General features: G+C 42.6%; 1 protein-coding gene across 1 annotated transcript in view; it reads right to left on the bottom strand.

The window, feature by feature from the left end:
• Positions 1 to 18,968, bottom strand: part of PLEKHG7 (pleckstrin homology and RhoGEF domain containing G7) — an 86,090-nt gene that overhangs the window by 14,700 nt on the left and 52,422 nt on the right. Inside the window, 4 exon segments of the mRNA XM_089921120.1 lie at positions 4,738 to 4,831; positions 5,179 to 5,294; positions 6,840 to 6,938; positions 6,941 to 7,013. Of these exon segments, the coding sequence (XP_089777246.1) occupies positions 4,738 to 4,831; positions 5,179 to 5,294; positions 6,840 to 6,938; positions 6,941 to 7,013 (382 nt within the window).

Raw genomic sequence — 18,968 nt, 5'->3', positions numbered from 1 at the left:
GCAAATAGGCTTTTCTACTTTTCCCTAAGAAGGGGATACTTGTAGAAGAGAAATACAATATTAGAATGAGATATCCCCCTCTCAGTTTAACTCTATCCCTTAGAAATTAGAAAAAGAAATGTTTAGTGAAGTCAGAAAGAGAAAAACAAATATCGTATATTAACTCATGTATGTGGAACCTAGAAAAATGGTACAGATGAACCGGTTTGCAGGGCAGAAATTGAGACACAGATGTAGAGAACAAACGTATGGTCACCAAGGGGGGAAAGTGGCAGGGCGTTGGTGGTAGTGGTTGGATGAATTGGGAGACTGGGATTGACATATATACACTAATATGTATAAAATCGATAACTAATAAGAACCTGCTGTATAAAAAAATAAATAAAATTAAAAAATTTAAAAAATAAAGAAAAAATTAAAATTAATTTTTTAAAATTAAAAATTTAAATTAATTTTTAATTTAAAATTAATCTGACAAAGGTTACCCTTTCTAAAAGTTCCAAAAATAGTAATTTATATTAGCATACCAAAAAAAAAAAGAAATGGTTAAATTTAAATGATTTTAGAGGAACATGCAGTCCTTGAGGGGGATGTGACAGGCACTTAAAGTACAAGAAAAATCAGTAAGTATTTTTTATTATTCTATTTATTTTCTAGAAGTTCTTTCTCTATACATTTACCTGTGGAAATGAGACGTCTAAGGTTAAATTAATAAATAAAATATCTGGGATTCATTTTTAGTCTAAGTTTAGAGGAAAGATACTTTCTGTATTTGCATAGAAGAGAAATTAGATATTTTACTCAATCTTGAATCGTCCTTGAATAGTTTTGTTTTAATGTCCTCCATCACTACTAGAAACTCCTTTTTGCAAACTGGGCTGCAGCAAAGACTGCTGGTTGTCCCTTCAAAACCATTCTTCCCTTCTTTTGCAGTAATAACATTTCCAAGTTTTAGTGGGTAGACGCTCACTGTGAATAAATACTACATCTCCCAGCTTTCCTTGTAGCTAAATATGACCAAGTGACTAAATTCTGACCAATGGAATATGAGCTAGAACGTAGGCACACTGGTGACTCATCTTGGGGCCACAGAAGAAAGCAGTCTCTAGGATGGCAGAGCAAAAGGACATAAGAAACCTAGATCCCTTGTGGCTTCATGGAGTAAAGCTGTCATATCATATAGCTCAGAATTTTACATGCGAGATAAATAAACCGGTCTGTCTCCAAGAGCTGGCTTAATATCCTAACTAACACATGGGGTGAGGAATGGGGCTAGACCTTTAAGACCTGTTAAATACTGCTTTCCTCACCCTCTGCCACTCCTATCTGATTAGGTGAATGATCATTGTCAAAATGAAATAGCTTTGTTTTCTCCTTCTAACTTCAAGTATTTTAACAAACAGGTGTGAGCATCTTCTATGTCCTAGACTTCATTCTAGGAAATGATGATTATTTTAGCTACCGTTTATTAAGGCCTATCCACCAAGCAGTCAGCAAATACTGAGCACCTCCTATGCATCGATGATTAAGACAAAACCTCTCCTTCAAAGAGCTTTAATTATAGTGGGAGGAGCAGATACATAATAAACAGAAACAAGATTTAAGATAAATTCAAGAACTGATAGTGCTAAAGTAAATACGGGATTACGAAAAAGGACGACTAAGGAGGAAGACTGTAGGCATAAAGTTAGAGTATTCACATTTATTATCCCAGGAGTTTCAAGCTATGTGCCACACAACCAGATCTGAGACTTACAAACGTGTGCAGTTCTAACTCGATTAGGTCTTTATTTTTTCTCAAAGAGTCTGGCCTGTGGGGTTTTCATCACACTGCTAGAGAACAGAGCAGCGTCACTGACTTATTCTGGTTCTGCAGCAGCTTGAACAACGTGTGTTCTCTAGGTGCTACAGCTGCTGTGCCATCCTATTTGTCTGAACGTTACCTCTTTTTCTATTTAGAAATACCAGTCTGTGGGGAGTAATGCATTTGTGAAGGGCGTGCTGGCATGAATTCCAGTGGGAAGCTGGTTATGCTCCAAAAGTTATAAAAACTTGGACCTTCTGGGAATGAGAAAATGCACTTAATTTCAACACCACAGTTTTTAAGGCTAGAAGAAATTTGAAACATATTAAGCGGTAGATACCATCGTCATGGTTATCACTATCACCATCATCATCAACATTTACAGGAGAGATTAAGAGAATTTAAACAATTTCCCCAAAGCCCACAGTTGGGGCTAGACCCCCTAATTCTTGGTCCAGTGCTTCTTCCATTCAAAATGATGTCCTGTTTCTTTTAACACTATTACCCCCACTGACACCATATCTCTATGCTAACTCCGAGCCAAAGTCCCAGTGACTTTAAACTTGGTTTGACACTACTATACGACACACCCCTCTCTGATGAAATCTGACTAACAGCATGTGCTGTCAGACAGGAGCCTGGTGTTAGTAATGGTTACGTAGGTCATCCCCATTCTACCACATCTGACTCTACAAGAAACTTTTCCTGAAAAGTTGGGTTGAGCCATAACGACTCCTTCTTAGGCCAGTCTCCCACCCATGCTTCCATGACAAGCACCCCCATCCCACTTGATATGTGAATACACATCTGACATGGCTTTTCACCAAGAGATTTTTCATGGTCATGTTCATCCAGCCTCTACATGGCCTCCCATCACGTCCACACCTGAACGCTAAAACTGACTCCCTGACCCATTCCCTCCGCCACCCTCAGGGTCATCTACCAACCTTTCAGGTAGATAGATAAGCACACTTGAAGGTCTTCGACTCATTTCCTCTTCATCCATTTTATCAATCATAAAGCCCTCCTGTTTTTGCCTTTGAAATAGCTCTCACATTTATCCTTTTTCATCCACGCCCATTTTTAACATTTTAGGGTAGGCTGGTGGGTCTCACAGTTGGGAATTTGGTAGACAGAGGGAAGAGGGGAAATAAAATCTCTGGTGATTCCAGGTGGAGGCCAGCTTTGCAGGGACAGGCACGGGATTGTACACAGAACTGTGTCTTGCTTTATGACTTTTGGTTTTGGTTGGATCTGGCTTTGTCACAATGATATAATTATTTTTGAAATTGTAAAAGAAAGGGTAAGATTGTTATCTTTCCAAACGAAAGTGGGAGGGGAGTGGTCTACAGGTGGAGAATGGTTGAGAAACACAGGCCCAGGCTCTTCCCACCCCATCCTGCGTCACTATGGCGCCTTCAGGCTGGCCTCTCTGCTTTGGTCTCCTCTTCTAGCCATTTTGGGCATTGCTTCCCATAGCTCTTTCTCCAACACCCTTTTAAGCCTCTCATGTCCCCGAGCACTCAGCGGCTTCTTGTTGCCTGCAGTGTCCTGGCTGGGTCCCTCTGGCTTTCAGGGCAGTGGCTATGGTTCTGGAAGCCTGCTAGGGTGAGGCAGCCTGGCCTGGGTCTGGATGCTGCCATTAGCTTGCCAAGGGACCCTGAGCATGACAGACAACCTCCCCGAGTCTCCCCTGTGACATGGGATGAACTGTAACTTCTCTGCATAACTCACTGGAAGGAAAACATGCATGAAAAAGCCCTTTGATGTAAAAAGCTGGGCATGTCTATCTTTCGAGTTGGCAGTTGTCTTGCGGGGGTTATGTCCCAAGCTGACATCTGGCGCTATCCCTAAAATAGAGCAGGTTCTCAACAGGTGTGTGCTGAATAAGGAATTACTGCCTGGCACCCCCCAAAAGATCTCAGGCAACCTCACATCCCACAGGGCTTCACACACCGCAGGTGCTCAATCAAGATTTTGTGAAGAAATGAATCAATGAATGAATGCAAATCTTATTTCAGTCGGGTAGCCCTTTCTGATAATATTTACTGAGCCCTGACTCTCTGCCAATGGTTCTTTCAAGTGCTTATACATCCATTAGCTCATTTAATCCTCACACCAAAGAGGGGACACTGCAGCATGGGGGGATTGCTGTTAAGTGGCCCCAGGTTACACAGGCAGCAAAGGCTGAGCTGGGAAGGGAAGCTGGCAGGCAGCCTCGGGGATCTCCCTCCTAACCACGCTGCTGTGAGCCTATTCTCTCAAGTGGCTTCTGCCTCCAAGCCTTTTCTCTTGCTGTGCTTTTCATCCGGGATGTCCTCCCTCCTGTCCTTTCACTGAACTACACCCTTCTATCCCCCCGAAGCCCACCTCCAGTCCCATGGACCACATGAAGCCTTTCCTGGGTACTCCAGCATCAGACTCTCTTCTGGACTTAGACTGCAGGTCTGCTCATTATGGCAGTGCTTCCCAACTAGAGGGAAAGGATTATCCAGAATAGTGACTTTTCTATCCTCCAGTGGTACCTACACAATGCAACGTGTGTTACATAATAGGTTCTCAGTCAATACTGAGAGTATGATTGCCCAGCTCACTGGAGGAGTAAAATGAGGGTGGTAACAGCTGACACTGAGTGGTTACTATATTCCAGACCTTGAGCTAAGCTCTTCACGTGTTACTTCACTTTAACATCCAGCTTGTAAGACAGATATCATTATCCTATTTTACAGAGAGAAAATGGAGGGCGTGTGGCTAGTTACGTCGTGGTTTGATCAAGCTGGAGTCTGTGTGACTCCATAGGATGCTCTCTGATTCACATCTTCCATCGCCTTGGCCATACAGAAATACAATTCTTGTCACCCTTCGATAAGCAACAGTTGGACAAATCACAAGGTAGCAAAGATGTTGGGTTTGTAAAGGAAGCAGTTACTTACCTGCAAGAGTTAATTTTCCTTCATAGAGAAGGTGTCTGTTGGTTGCTGACAGGATGTTTTCTGCCATGTGTTCTTTAAAAACGTGTTTCAGGCACTGGCAAAACAAGGGAGGAAATCAAAGAGATGTTGTTAGTGATGGGAGGACAGCATATTCTAGAAGCTGGGGCAATGTACTCTGTTTAGAAAGTTCCTGACATTTGGAAATGCCAGTAAATGCACATGGGAATGGGAAAGAATGGGAAAAATGCTTAGAAGGACCAGTTCAGGAATGGCATGAGGAGGTCAGCCTCCCCACACACAATGTCATGTGGATGAATCCTTTACTTCTTGCTAGATTTTTAATTCTAGTGGGCAGCTGGGGACTTTGTAAGACTAGTATACTTCCACTTGAATGCCAAACATTTAGAAAGGGACATAGGTTCTAATTGATCCTTTCTGTACCTCTGGAATGAAAAACCTTTTATCTCTATCCCAAAGTGGAGGCCACACTATAATCTCCTGTAGATGTCTGCATTTTTGAAAATTGTCAAGCCACTTCACTTTTCCTTCAAGATCCCCTGAAAGACAAGACACATCCAGTATATTTTTAAATGCATGAGGCATTACAGCATAAAATTTAACCAAGATCCACAGGAATCATTTAGAGATATTGACCGCCCCTGGAGCCAAACCATATCTTAGGTTCATTTAACATATTTCTTGCTGTTTAAATGCCTTAGAAAAACTCACTAATTTGAAATCAGCCTCTTGCAGAGACAAATGAAGCTGAACTAATTTAACTCAGTAAGTTGAAAATGTATTGTGCATTTTTATTTCAATAATACTAACAGTTCCCTTAGTAGCTTTCTCATATTCCCTACATCACACAGCTTGTGATTACAGGAAGGGAAAAAAAATCAGACTAACAAGGACAAACATATCCTTTTGTCTTAATCATAAAATATATATTCACTTTATGGTAAGGTTGATTATTTCTTTTGGTAAGAACTCATTTTCTCTTTGAAGGTCTATATTAATTTTCCAATGTTTTTTAATAACATATTGCTATTGAGGTTTTGAAATGATTTTTGAAAACATGGAGGGCAAGTCGTAAACCCACAGAATCACATGGTTAGGGAATCCTTGAGAATTCTCCATCTTTAAGCTTTAAAGGAAGGTCACAGGGATCTCTTTCCCCAACAATGAGAATTCATTTTATTGAGAAATTCCTAGAAGAGATGTTATCTCCCTCACAAACTTATCAAAATGAGTAAAAATCTGCAAAATTACTTTAAAAGTTTAAAAAAGTCTGTCTTTAACTGAATTTTTTGTCTTAATCACTTGATAAGCTGAATTCTAGTTCCTTGGGTTATTTTAGAATTTCAACAAAAAATTTTTAAAAAGGAAAGAAACTCCTAAGTGAATGGTCATTTTATTTTTAAACATGCAAAAGAAAAAGAAATATGTCATTTCTGTACAGCTGATAATCATCATTTTGAATGTTCCCTTTTGATGCTCCCCAGGAAATCTTGGTTTATGGACATATACCACGAACTTCTTTATTTGAATTTGATTATACAGAGCTACCCAAATAAACTTAAGTCATCACAGGGCTTTCTCTTTTCCTATTCCCAAATTTCGGGTCTAAAGATTGCAGTTGGCATTATATTTAGATTGGCCCTGGATTTCGGTGACCTAAAAAAAATGACGGATGGTAATTTATTCTCCGGAAAGGCTTCCCATGCTGTTTACTCCCATTTGCTTTGTGTGTGGGTTCAGTATGGATGTTAAAAACAAAGTGCCTTCATCAACTGGGAAGTAGAACTTTTCCTGCCTGAACTCACATCTGAAAGCCTTGGAGACGGGGCCACGTCCTGCGTGAACTTGGAGTTAAGAGTTCTCATAGGGTTCGCCAGGATGTGACTGGAGCCCATTGTTTTGAGCGTGTTTGATTTACAATGCAAATTCAAACTGGAATCCACATTTCGGAAAGCCATGACCTCAAGGCAATGGAATTACCTCCTAAGATGGAAGCCCAAATGGTTCCCAGGAGCCAGAGGGTCCCCCAACTCTTTGATTAAAGCTGACACTGGAGCTCTGGGTCACTCATCTCAGGGACTTACAGATTGACTTTTCCACCTTTTCCTTGATGGAGTAGATCATGATTTTCTCCGTAGAGTCTGTACTCCTTTTCCAGATGCTCTTCAGCAACAAGGGTCTCAAGTCAGCCTGTGTAGTGGGGCCACTAGGAGCTCAGGTAGGTGAAGGCGTCTGCACTGTTCATTGTCCTCACACCACTGGGGAAGACAAAAGCAGGTGGATCAGAACATCACTTCTCCTGTCAAGACACTGAGAAGTCCGGACACAAGAAACCCTTAGAGACTTCACTCAGTAATGACATGACACACCTGTGAGCTTGCTAGGAAAATTTATAAGCCATGGACTAGACTTTGCTTTTGAAAATTCCATATTAAATTGTCTTAGCAAGCATCTATCTACCAGTACTAAATTCAGGGTCTGAAATGGGTTTTTTCAATGTGCTTAAGAAGTATTATTGAATATTACTGACTGAAACATTGCTGCTTTCCAATTAAAGAAATGAAAGAATCTTCCTTCAGATATCTTGCCTTCCCAGCAATGGTGATGAAGGATGAGGTCATCAGCACCACCTATAACACCACCCCCTCAATCCTCCTAAATGGGGAAACTGATGTCAAGATTTGAATGCACAGGAAAAGTCTGAATTTGGTTAAATCCCCTAGAAACTGCATACTCCATCAGTGGCCATGTAAGATGTATTAATACACATATTTCAGGCTTGTTTACCCTTGTCACTGAAGAGTTTAGTTTTGCCCCTTGCCTTCTCCTTTTCCCTGGCCCTTGGGGGAGATTTCTGGTTTTGCCAACTGTGCTCCCACTCTTGCTGCAATGCAGTTAGGAGAACTGAGAGTCAACACTACACAGGTAGACAGGAAAAGGAAGGATTTTTGCTTCGTGGGTCAGTTCCTTGACTCCTTTGTTGGAGGGAATCAGGATAATGAAGAGAAAATGAAAATAGAAGTTGAGGACGCTAAATTGTTCTACATGATATAGAAAAGATAGAAGAGGGAAAAAGACGTAGACAATTGTCAATAGGGAGAGTTTGTTCAAAGAGGCAGTTGCCACGAGTACACACAATAGGGAATACATGAAAGGAAACTTTAGTAAGTATTGCTATGGGTGATACACTGGATTTCCATAAATGGTATTTTGAGAAATGCAAGCAACATGAGAATAGCTCCTCCATTTGTTTCATCTGCTGGACTGTTTCTTTGAATGTGACACCGTTTGAACCTGAGGGGTCCCAGCCTTTGTGCAGGTGACACATGACGCCTGGAGCCAGGTCTGTGGCTACTGCACACACAGGTACATCAAGAAGTATTATTAAGGGTGTGTTCACTTCCTCTTCTCTCCTCCCACCTGCTCACACCATACTGGTCCTGAGTTCAGCTCTAAATGGATCCTGCTCTCACACTAAATATTTTTCTTGCTGCGGGCTGTCGCCTCTTCCCTCTTTCATGCTCACTTCAGGCCCAGGTTAAGTCCTGACCCTCATGACCCAGACCCTCAAGACCAACCTCAGGTAGGTCAAGGTACAGTCGGTTCTACTATCTGTAGGTTCTGCATTCTGAAATTCAATGAACTGTGAACTGAAAATATTTGGGGAAAAAAATTCGAGAAAGTTCCAAAAAGCCTGAATTTGCGGCACAGCAGCAACCATTTACATAGCATTTCCACTGTATTTACAATATTTACATAGAACTTACCTTGTATTAGGTATTATGAGTAATCTAGAGATGATTTAAAGTATACGGGAGGATGTGTATTGGTCATATGCAAATACTATACCATCTTATATACGGGACTTGAGCATCCTCGGACTTTGGTATCTGTCAGGGTTCTGGAACCAATACCCTGTGGATACAAAGGGACGACTGTGCACTGTGGAAGGCTCCCTCTGCTTTCCCAAAGATATCTTCATACATCTTTATGCCCAGGTGTCAGCCCTTGCATTTCAGAGAGGTCGGTACAATTGGCTCAAACCTCCAACAAGTCCAAAACTCTCTTAGATATTTATAAACAGATATTCCAATGGCTTCTTCTGGCCCCTGGGCTCCTGTTTGTACACATTCTGTTTCTTCGCTGAACAGCATGGGCCAAATGCCACACTTAGCCCTTTGGTAGGTTTCCTGTGTCAGTTTCCACTGTAAACCCACTCATGCCAAACAGTTTATGAGTGTATGTGTTTATTTTACTGAAGATTTCAGATCATGGGGAGGGCTCACAGCCCACAGTCACCACCCACCACCCCATTTTGCTGGCTCCATTCTCTTCTTTGAAAGGAGAGAGCTCTCTCTCTCTCTTTCCTCTCCAACTTTCCCCTTTTTCTCTCCTAGCCTCGTGCTTTGCAATTTGTCATGGTCTTTCATAGCCTGACCATGTCCCTGGAGGGTCGTACCCTCCTACAGTAGCAGCTTTATCACATTTCTTTTAGAAACATCCGGGACTCTTCCTTACAGGAGTTCTGCCGGGAGTGATCTTTCCCACCTCCCCACCTACAAATGGCAGGTCAGAAAGGTGCATGGAGGATGGAGCTCTAGGGGCCAGGCTTCAAGGCGGAGGGACCAGCCCCCCATCTCTGCACCTCAGATTCTTCTTTAAAATGGGGGACGGCACTAGATGACTTCCCCTCATCCAGCTCAAAATGGCTGTGATTCTCATTGGGGCTGGAAGGGATGAAGGGAGCAGGGACTGCAGACGTGGAAAGGCTGGAAGTGGGGAGGAGTGGAAAGAGGAGGTGTGGAGAGGCTGTAGTCTGTGTGGCCTTAGTGGCTGATTTCCATGCTGAGTCACTAGCAGCAGCAATCCAGCACTACCTGCTGGTCCTTGTGGGAGGCTGGGGAGTTCCAGTAACTGATTTCTCAGCAGCAGTTAGGGATTCCCTCAAAACACACAACCCTGAGCCACTGCTCCAAATTTCCATGTTGTAGGGAACAGCTCTGGCTGCCAGTACCCACCGGTGTTCAGGGTAAATATAAAAACACCTAATCTCCCCCACATATCAATCAGAAAAGAAACACCAGTGGTAAATAATTCAGACAAAGATCCAGGCAGAGATACTGGAAGCTTTTAGTGTTTTGGAAGGTCTCAGAAGAGCAAAAAAAAAAAAGATATTTGATGATTCTAAAAGTAAAACTATAAGTTTTTTTTTCCATCTCTCTATTGGCTTTACTTTTCAGAAACATTAGGGGAAGAAAAAAAATTCTGTCATGAGAGATTGGACACAAAAGTCCTTTTCGTGGATGGGTCTAGATCAATGGACTCTGCGTCAGTTTTATAATAAATAAACGTATAGGTGGGAGATCAAGATGGCGGAACAGAAGGACACGGAGCTCAATGACGCCCACAAATACATCAAAAATACATCTATACGTGGAACAACTCTCACAGAACACCTACTGAATGCTGGCAGAAGACCTCATACAGCCAACACTGCGAGAAAGATCACCGTGTAACCAGGTAGGACAAAAGAAAAAAAAAGAAAGCAGGACAGGACCTGAACCCCTGGGAGGGAGCTGTGAAAGAGGAAAGGCTCCCTTCACCCTGGGAACCCCCTTCACTGGCTGGGAGATCAGCCGGGACAGAAAGGGAGCTTCAGAGGCTCACAGGACAGTGCAGCAACCAGCTTACAGCTGGCAGGAGAGAGAGACACCAGCACACCTGGTCCTGGCCACCTTGCTGCACTCCCCAGCCCAAGACATGTGTCTCCTGGTATGAGTGGAGGCTGGGTGCTGAAACTTGGGCTTCAGTGGACAGAGCTGGGGAGAGGACTGGGGGTGGCTCTGTGGAGAAGCTGGAGGGGCTGGAGTGTGGCCTGGGCTGCAACTGGGGCTGTGTGCAGGATGAAGCCTGGGTCCACCAAAGAAGCCCCACTGTTAACAAGCCCTTGAAGGGAGGAGTGGGGCCCCACCAGAGCAGCCTCACCCTCACAGTGCTCGAAGTGGGCAGGGCTCCGCCTCTACGAATTCTGTGCCAATGGATCGGCGCTGGTGGCTTTGTGAGCACAGCACCTGAGGGACATCCAGCCTGACTGCCTGCATTCCCATGGCTGAGGAGGACCTGAGGGCAGTGCCAGCAATGGTGTACTTTCTGAGCACGCACAATGGGTGATAGATGACACCACAGATCACACTTGCCGGTGGACAGCTCCTGAGGAGGAATACTCAGTGACTCCCAGTGGGAGTGCTCCAGTACTGCCTACCTCACACCACAGCTCAGAAACAGACATGGGGGCTTCCACCCCAACAACTGGGAAGCAGGCCCTGTCCCAACAAGGCTGTGACAAGCACAGAGCAAAGAGGAGGCCCCACTCAACGTCCAGTGCAGGCTCTGGTCACCACAGAAACAATAACACCCCCTATTGAGGGGATAACCACCAGCATACATGGAGGAAAGACATGGCAGGCATCCATACTAAAAACAGCCCTTGCACCAAAAATATTACACTCACACAGACTACAAAGGGAGGCTTTCACATAAAAACAGCCCTTCAAGACCACAGTAGATAACTGTTTCTCCTAAATTCATAAAGTCAAAGAAATATAAGCAAAACAAAGAAGCAGCGGAGAGTCATTGACAGGAAGACACTGGATCTCACCAAAAAAGATACCCCGCATCCAAAGAAAGGAGAAGCCACAATGAGGTGGTAGGAGGGGCACAATCACAATGAAATCAAATCCTATAACTGCTGGGTGGGTGACTCACAAACTGGAGAACACTTATACCACAGAAATCCACTCACTGGAGTGAAGGTTCTGAGCCCCATGTCAGGCTTCCCAACCTGGGGGTCCGGCAATGGGAGGAGGAATTCCTAGAGAATCAGACTTTGAAGGCTAGCGAGATTTGATTGCAGGACTTGGACAGGACTGGGGGAAACAGAGACTCCACTCTTGGAGGGCACACACAAAGTAGTGTGTGCATTGGGACCCAGGGTAAGGAGCAGTGACCCCATAGGAGACTGAGCCAGACCTACCTGCTAGTGTTGGAGGGTCTCCTACAGAGGCAGGGGGTAGCTGTGTCTCACCGTGAGGATAAGGACACTGGCAGCAGAAGTTCTGGGAAGTACTCCTTGGCGTGAGACTTCCCAGAGTCTGCCATCAGCCCCACCAGAGAGCCCAGGTAGGCTCCAGTGTTGCGTCGCTGCAGGCCAACAACCAACAGGGAGGGTACCCAGCCCCACCCATCCGCAGTCAAACGGATTAAAGTTTTACTGAGCTCTGCCCACCAGAGCAACAGTCAGCTCTACCTACCACCAGTCCCTCCCATCAGGAAACTCACACAAGCCTCTTAGATAGCCTCATCCACCAGAGGGCAGACAGCAGAAGCAAGAAGAACTACAATCCTGCAGCCTGGGGAACAAAAACCACATACACAGAAAGACAAGATGAAAAGGCAGAGGGCTATGTACCAGAGGAAGGAACAAGATAAAACCCCAGAAAAACAACTAAATGAAGTGGAGATAGGCAACCTTCCAGAAAAAGAATTCAGAATAATGATAGTGAAGGTTATCCAGGACCCTGGAAAAAGACTGGAGGCAAAGATTGAGAAGATGCAGGAAATGTTTAACAAAGACCCTAGAAGAATTAAAGAACAAACAAACAAATGAACAATACAATAAGTGAAATGAAAATACACTAGAAGGAATCAACAGCAGAATAACTGAGGCAGAGGAACGGATAAGTGATCTGGAAGATAGAATGGTGGAATTCACTGCCACATAACATAATAAAGAGAAAAGAATGAAAAGAAATGAAGACAGGCTAAGAGACCTCTGCGACAAAATTAAACACAACAACATTCGCATTATAGGGGTCCCAGAAGGAGAAGAGAGAGAGAAAGGACCCAAGAAAATATCTGAAGAGATTATAGTTGAAAACTTCCCTAATATGGGAAAGGAAATAGCCACCAAAGTCCAGGAAGCACAGAGAGTCCCATACAGGATAAACCCAAGGAGAAACATGCCAAGACACACAGTAAACAAATTGGCAAAAATTAAAGACAAAGAAAAATTATTGAAAGCAGCAAGGGAAAAACGACAAATAACATACAAGGGAACTCCCATAAGGTCAACAGCTGATTTCTCAGCAGAAACTCTACAAGCCAGAAGGGAGTGGCAGGACATATTTAAAGTGATGAAAGAGAAGAACTTAAAACCAAGATTACTCTACCCAGCAAGGATCTCATTCAGATTCGATGGAGAAATCAAAAGCTTTACAGACAAGCAAAAGCTAAGACAGTTCAGCTCCACCAAACCATCTCTACAACAAATGCTAAAGGAACTTCTCTAAGTGGGAAACACAATAGAAGAAAAGGACCTACAAAAACAAACCCAAAACGATTAAGAAAATGGTAATATGCACATACATACTGATAATTACCTTAAACGTGAATGGATAAATGCTCCAACCAAAAGACACAGGCTCACTGAATGGATACAAAAAGAAGACCCATCTATATGCTGTCTACAAGAGACCCACTTCCGACCTAGGGACAGATACAGACTGAAAGTAAGGGGATGGAAAAAGATATTCCATGCAAATGGAAATCAAAAGAAAGCTGGAGTAGCAACCCTCATTGCAGATAAAATAGAATTTAAAATAAAGAATGTTACAAGAGACAAGGAAGGACACTACATAATGATCAAGGAATTCATCCAAAAAGAAGATATAACAATTACAAATATACATGCACCGAACATAGAAGCACCTCAATACATAAGGCAACTGCTAACAGCTATAAAAGAGGAAATCGACAGTAACACAATAATAGTGGGGGACTTGAACACCTCACTTACACCAATGGACAGATCATACAAACATAAAATTAATAAGGAAACACAAGCTTTAAGTGACACTATACACCAAATAGATTAAATGATATATATGGACACTGCATCCCAAAACAGCATATTACACTTTCTTCACAGAGAACATTCTCCAGGATAGATCACATCTTGTGTCACAAATCAAGCCTCAGGAAATTTAAGAAAACTGAAATGATATCAAGCATCTTTTCTGACAACACTGTGAGATTAGAAATCAATTACAGGGAAAAAAATGTAAAAAACACAAACACATGAAGGCTAAACAATACATTACTAAATAACCAAGAGATCACTGAAGAAATCAAAGAGGAAATCAAAAAATACCTAGAGACAAATGACAATGAAAACATGATGATCCAAAACCTATGGGATGCAGTAAAAGCAGTTCTAAGAGGGAAGTTTATAGCAATACAATCCTATCTCAAGAAACAACAAACATCTCAAATAAACAACCTAACCTTACACCTAAAGGAACTAGAGAAAGAATAACAAACAAAACCCAAAGTTAGTAGAAGGAAAGAAATCATAAAGATCAGAGCAGAAATAAATGAAATAGAAACAAAGAAGACAGTAGCAAAGATCAATAAAACTAAAAGCTGGTTCTTTGAGAAGATAAACAAAATTGATAAACCATTAGACAGACTCATCAAAAAAAAAGAGGGAGGGCTTCCCTGGTGGTGCAGTGGTTGACAGTCCGCCTGCTATGCAGGGGACATGGATTCGTGCCCCGGTCTGGGAAGATCCCACAGGCAGTGGAGCGGCTAGGCCCGTGAGCCATGGCCGCTGAGCCTGCGCGTCCAGAGCCTGTGCTCCGCAACGGGAGAGGCCGCAACAGTGAGAGGCCCGCGTACCGCAAAAATAAATAAATAAATAAAAATAAAAAGAGGGAGAGGACTCAAATCAATAAAATTAGAAATGAGAGGGAGAGGAGCTTCAAGATGGCAGAAGAGTAAGACGTGGACATCACCTTCCTCCCCACAAGTACATCAGAAATACATCTACACGTGGAACAACTCCTACAGAACACCTACTGAACGCTGGCAGAAGACCTCAGACCTCCCAAAAAGCAACAAACTTCCCAAGTACCTAGGTAGGGCAAAAGAAAAAGAAAACACAGAGACAAAAGAATAGGGACGGGACCTGCACCAGTGGGAGGGAGCTGTGAAGGAGGAAAGGTTTCCACACACTAGGAAGCCCCTTTGCAGGCGGAGACTGCAGGTGGCAGAGGGGGGAAGCTTTGGAGCCACGGAGGAAAGTGCAGCAACAGGGGTGCGGAGGGCAAAGCACAGAGATTCCTGCACAGCGGATTGGTACCGACCAGCACTCACAAGCCCGAGAGGCTTGTCTGCTCACCTGCCAGGACGGGTGGGGGCTGGGAGCTGAGGCTCGGGCTTCGGAGGCAGATCCCAGGGACAGGACTGGGATTGGCTGTGTGAACACAGCCTGAAGGGGGCTAGTGTGCCACAGCTAGACGGGAGGGAATCCGGGAAAAAGTCTGGACCTGCCTAAGAAGCAAGAGACGATTGTTTCTGGGTGCGCAAGGAGAGGAGATTCAGAGCACCACCTAATCGAGCTCCAGAGATGGGCGCAAGTCACGGCTAACAGCACAGACACCAGAGACAGGCGGGAAATGCTAAGGCTGCTGCTGCAGCCACCAAGAAGCCTGTGTGCAAGCACAGGTCAGAAGCCACACTTCCCCTCCCAGGAGCCTGTGCAGCCCGCCACTGCCAGGGTCCTGTGATCCAGGGACAACTTCCCCGGGAGAACACAGGGCACGCCTCACACTGGTGCAATGTTATGTTGGCCTCTGCTGCCGCAGGCTCGCCCCACACACTGTACCCCTCCCTCCCCTCCGGACTGAGTGAGCCAGAGCCCTCAAATCAGCTGCTCCCTTAACCCCGTCCTGTTTGAGAGAAGAACAGACACCCTCAGGCGACCTACACACAGAGGCGGGGCCAAATCCAAAGGTGAACCCCAGGAGCTGTGCGAACAAACAAGAGAAAGGGAAATCTCTCCCAGCAACCTCAGGAGGAGCAGATTAAATCTCCATAATCAACTTGATGTACCCTGCATCTGTGGAATACCTGAATAGACAATGAATCATCCCAAATTGAGGAGGGAGCAACGATATATACATTTTTTTCCCTTTTTGTGAGTGTGTATGTGTATGCTTCTGTGTGTGACTTTTGTCTGTATAGCTTTGCTTTAACCATTTGTCCTAGGGTTGTGTCTGTACATTTTTTTCATTATTTTTTGCTTTTGTTTTCTCTTAGTATAGTTTTTAGTGCTTGTTATCATTGGTGGATTTGTTCTTTGGTTTGGTTGCTCTCTTCTTTCTTTTTATTACTGAAAAAAATTTTTTTAATAATTACTTATTTTAATAACTATTTTATTTTATCTTCTTTCTTTCTTTCTTTGTTTTTTCTACCTTTTATTCTGAGCCGTGTGGAGGACAGGCTCTTGGTGCTCCAGCCAGGCATCAGGTCTGTGCCTCTGAGGTGGGAGAGCCAACTTCAGGACACTGGTCCACAAGAGACCTCCCAGCTTCATGTAATATCAAATGGCAAAAATCTCCCAGAGATTTCCATCTCAAGACCCAGCTCCACTCAATGACCAGCAAGCTACAGTGCTGGACACCCTATGCCAAACAACTAGCAAGACAGGAACACAACCCTACCCATTAGCAGAGAGGCTGCCTAAAATCATAATAAGGCCACAAACACCCCAAAACACACCCCAGACGTGGACCTGCCCACCAGAAAGACAAGATCCAGCCTCATCCATCAGAACACAGGCACTAGTCCACTCCACCAGGAAGCCAACACAACCCACTGAACCAACCTTAGACACTGGGGGCAGACACTAAAAATAAGGGGAACTACAAACCTGCAGCCTGAGAAAAGGAGACCTCAAACACAGTAAATTAAGCAAAATGAGAAGACAGAGAAACACACAGCAGAGGAAGCAGCAAGGTAAAAATGCACCACACCTAACAAATGAAGAGGAAATAGGCAGTCTACCTGAAAAAGAATTCAGAATGATAGTAAAGATGATCGAAAATCTTGGAAATAGAATGGAGAAAATACAAGAAACGTTTAACAAGGACCTAGAAGAAATAAAGAGCAAACAAACAGTGATGAACAACACAATAAATGAAATGAAAAGTACTCTAGAAGGGATCAATAGCAGAATAACTGAGGCAGAAGAACGGATAAGTGACCTGGAAGATAAAATAGTGGAAATACCTACTGCAGAGCAGAATAAAGAAAAAAGAATGAAAAGAACTGAGGACAGTCTCAGAGACCTCTGGGACAACATTAAATGCACCAACATTGGAAGTACAGGGATTCCAAAAGAAGAAGAGGAAAAGAAAGGAACTGAGAAAATACTTGAAGAGATTATAGTTGAAAACTTCCCTAATATGGGAAAGGAAATAGTTAATCAAGTCCAGGAAGCACAGAGAGTCCCATACAGGATAAATCTAAGGAGAAACATGCCAAGACACATATTAATCAAACTTTCTAAAATTAAATACAAAGAAAAAATATTACAAGCAGCAAGGGAAAGACAACAAATGACATACAAGGGAATCCCCATAAGGTTAACAGCTGATGTTTCAACAGAAACTCTGCAAGCCAGAAGGGAGGGGAAGGACATATAAAAAGTGATGAAGGGGAAAACCCACCAACCAAGATTACTCTACCCAGCAAAGATCTCATTCAGATTTGACAGAGAAATTAAAACCTTTACAGACAAGCAAAAGCTAAGAGAATTCAGCACCACCAAACCACATTTAAAACAAATGCTAAAGGAACTTAGCTAGGCAGGAAACACAAGAGAAGGAAAAGACCTACAATAACAAACCCAAAACAATTAAGAAAATGGTAATAGGAACATACATATAGATAACTACTTTAAATGTAAATGAATTAAATGTTCTAACCAAAAGACATAGACTGGCTGAATGAATACAAAAACAAGACCCGTACATATGCTGTCTACAAGAGACCCACTTCAGACCCAGGGACACATACAGACTGAAAGTGAGGGGATGGAAAAAGATATTCAATGCAAATGGAAATCAAAAGAAAGCTGAAGTAGCAATACTCATATCAGACAAAATAGACTTTAAAACAAAGACTATTACAAGAGACAAAGAAAGACACTACATAATGATCAAGGGATCAATCCAAAAAGAAGACGGCAATTGTAAATATATATGCACCCAACATAGGAGCACCTCAATACATAAGGTAAATACTAACAGCCATAAAAGGGGAAATCAACAGTAACACAACCATAGTAGGGGACTTTAACACCCCACTTTCACCAAGGGACAGATTATCTAAAATGAAAATAAATAAGGAAACACAAGCTTTAAATGATACATTAAAGAAAATGGACTTAATTGATATTTATAGGATATTGCATCCCAAAACAACAGAATACAATTTCTTCTCCAGTGCTCACGGAACATTCTCCAGGATAGATCATATCTTGGGTCACAAATCAAACCTTGGTAAATTTAAGAAAATTGAAATCGTATTAAGTATCTTTTCCGACCACAACACTATGAGGCTAGATATCAATTACAGGAAAAAATCTGTAAAAAATAAGAACACATGGAGGCTAAACAATACACTACTTAATAACCAAGAGATCACTGAAGAAATGAAAGAGAAAATCAAAAAATAACTAGAGACAAATGACAATGAAAACACGACGACCCAAAACTTACAGGATTCAACAACAGCAGTTCTAAGAGAGAAGTTTATAGCAATACAATCCTACCTTAAGAAATAAGAAACAGCTAAAATGAACAATCTAACCGTACACCTAAAGCAATTAGAGAAAGAAGAACAAAAAACCCCAAAAGTTAGAAGGAAAGAAATCGTAAAGATCAGATCAGAAATAAATGAAAAAGAAATGAAAGAAACTATAGCAAAGATATTAAAACTAAAAGCTTGTTCAACCATTAGCCAGACTGATCAAGAAAAAAAGGGAGAAGATGTAAATCGATAATTAGAAATGAAAAAGGAAAAGTAACAATTAACACTGCAGAAGTACAAAGGATCATGAGAGATTACTACAAGCAACTATATGCCAATATAATGGACAACCTGGAAGAAATGGACAAATTCTTAGAAATGCACAACCTGCCAAGACTGAATCAGGAAGAAATAGAAAATATGAACAGACCAATCACAAGCACTGAAATTGAAACTGTGATTAAAAATCTTCCAACAAACAAAAGCCCAGGACCAGATGGCTTCACAGGCGAATTCTACCAAACATTTAGAGAAGAGCTAACACCTATCCTTCTCCAACT

The sequence above is a fragment of the Delphinapterus leucas genome, chromosome 11 (genome assembly GCF_059928025.1).
Source record: "Delphinapterus leucas isolate spDelLeu-1000000601 "Yukka" chromosome 11, BTC_Dleu_Yukka2, whole genome shotgun sequence".
NCBI lineage: Eukaryota > Metazoa > Chordata > Mammalia > Artiodactyla > Monodontidae > Delphinapterus > Delphinapterus leucas.
Note: the sequence above shows the minus strand (reverse complement) of the source record. Positions and strands in the feature narration are given on the sequence as shown.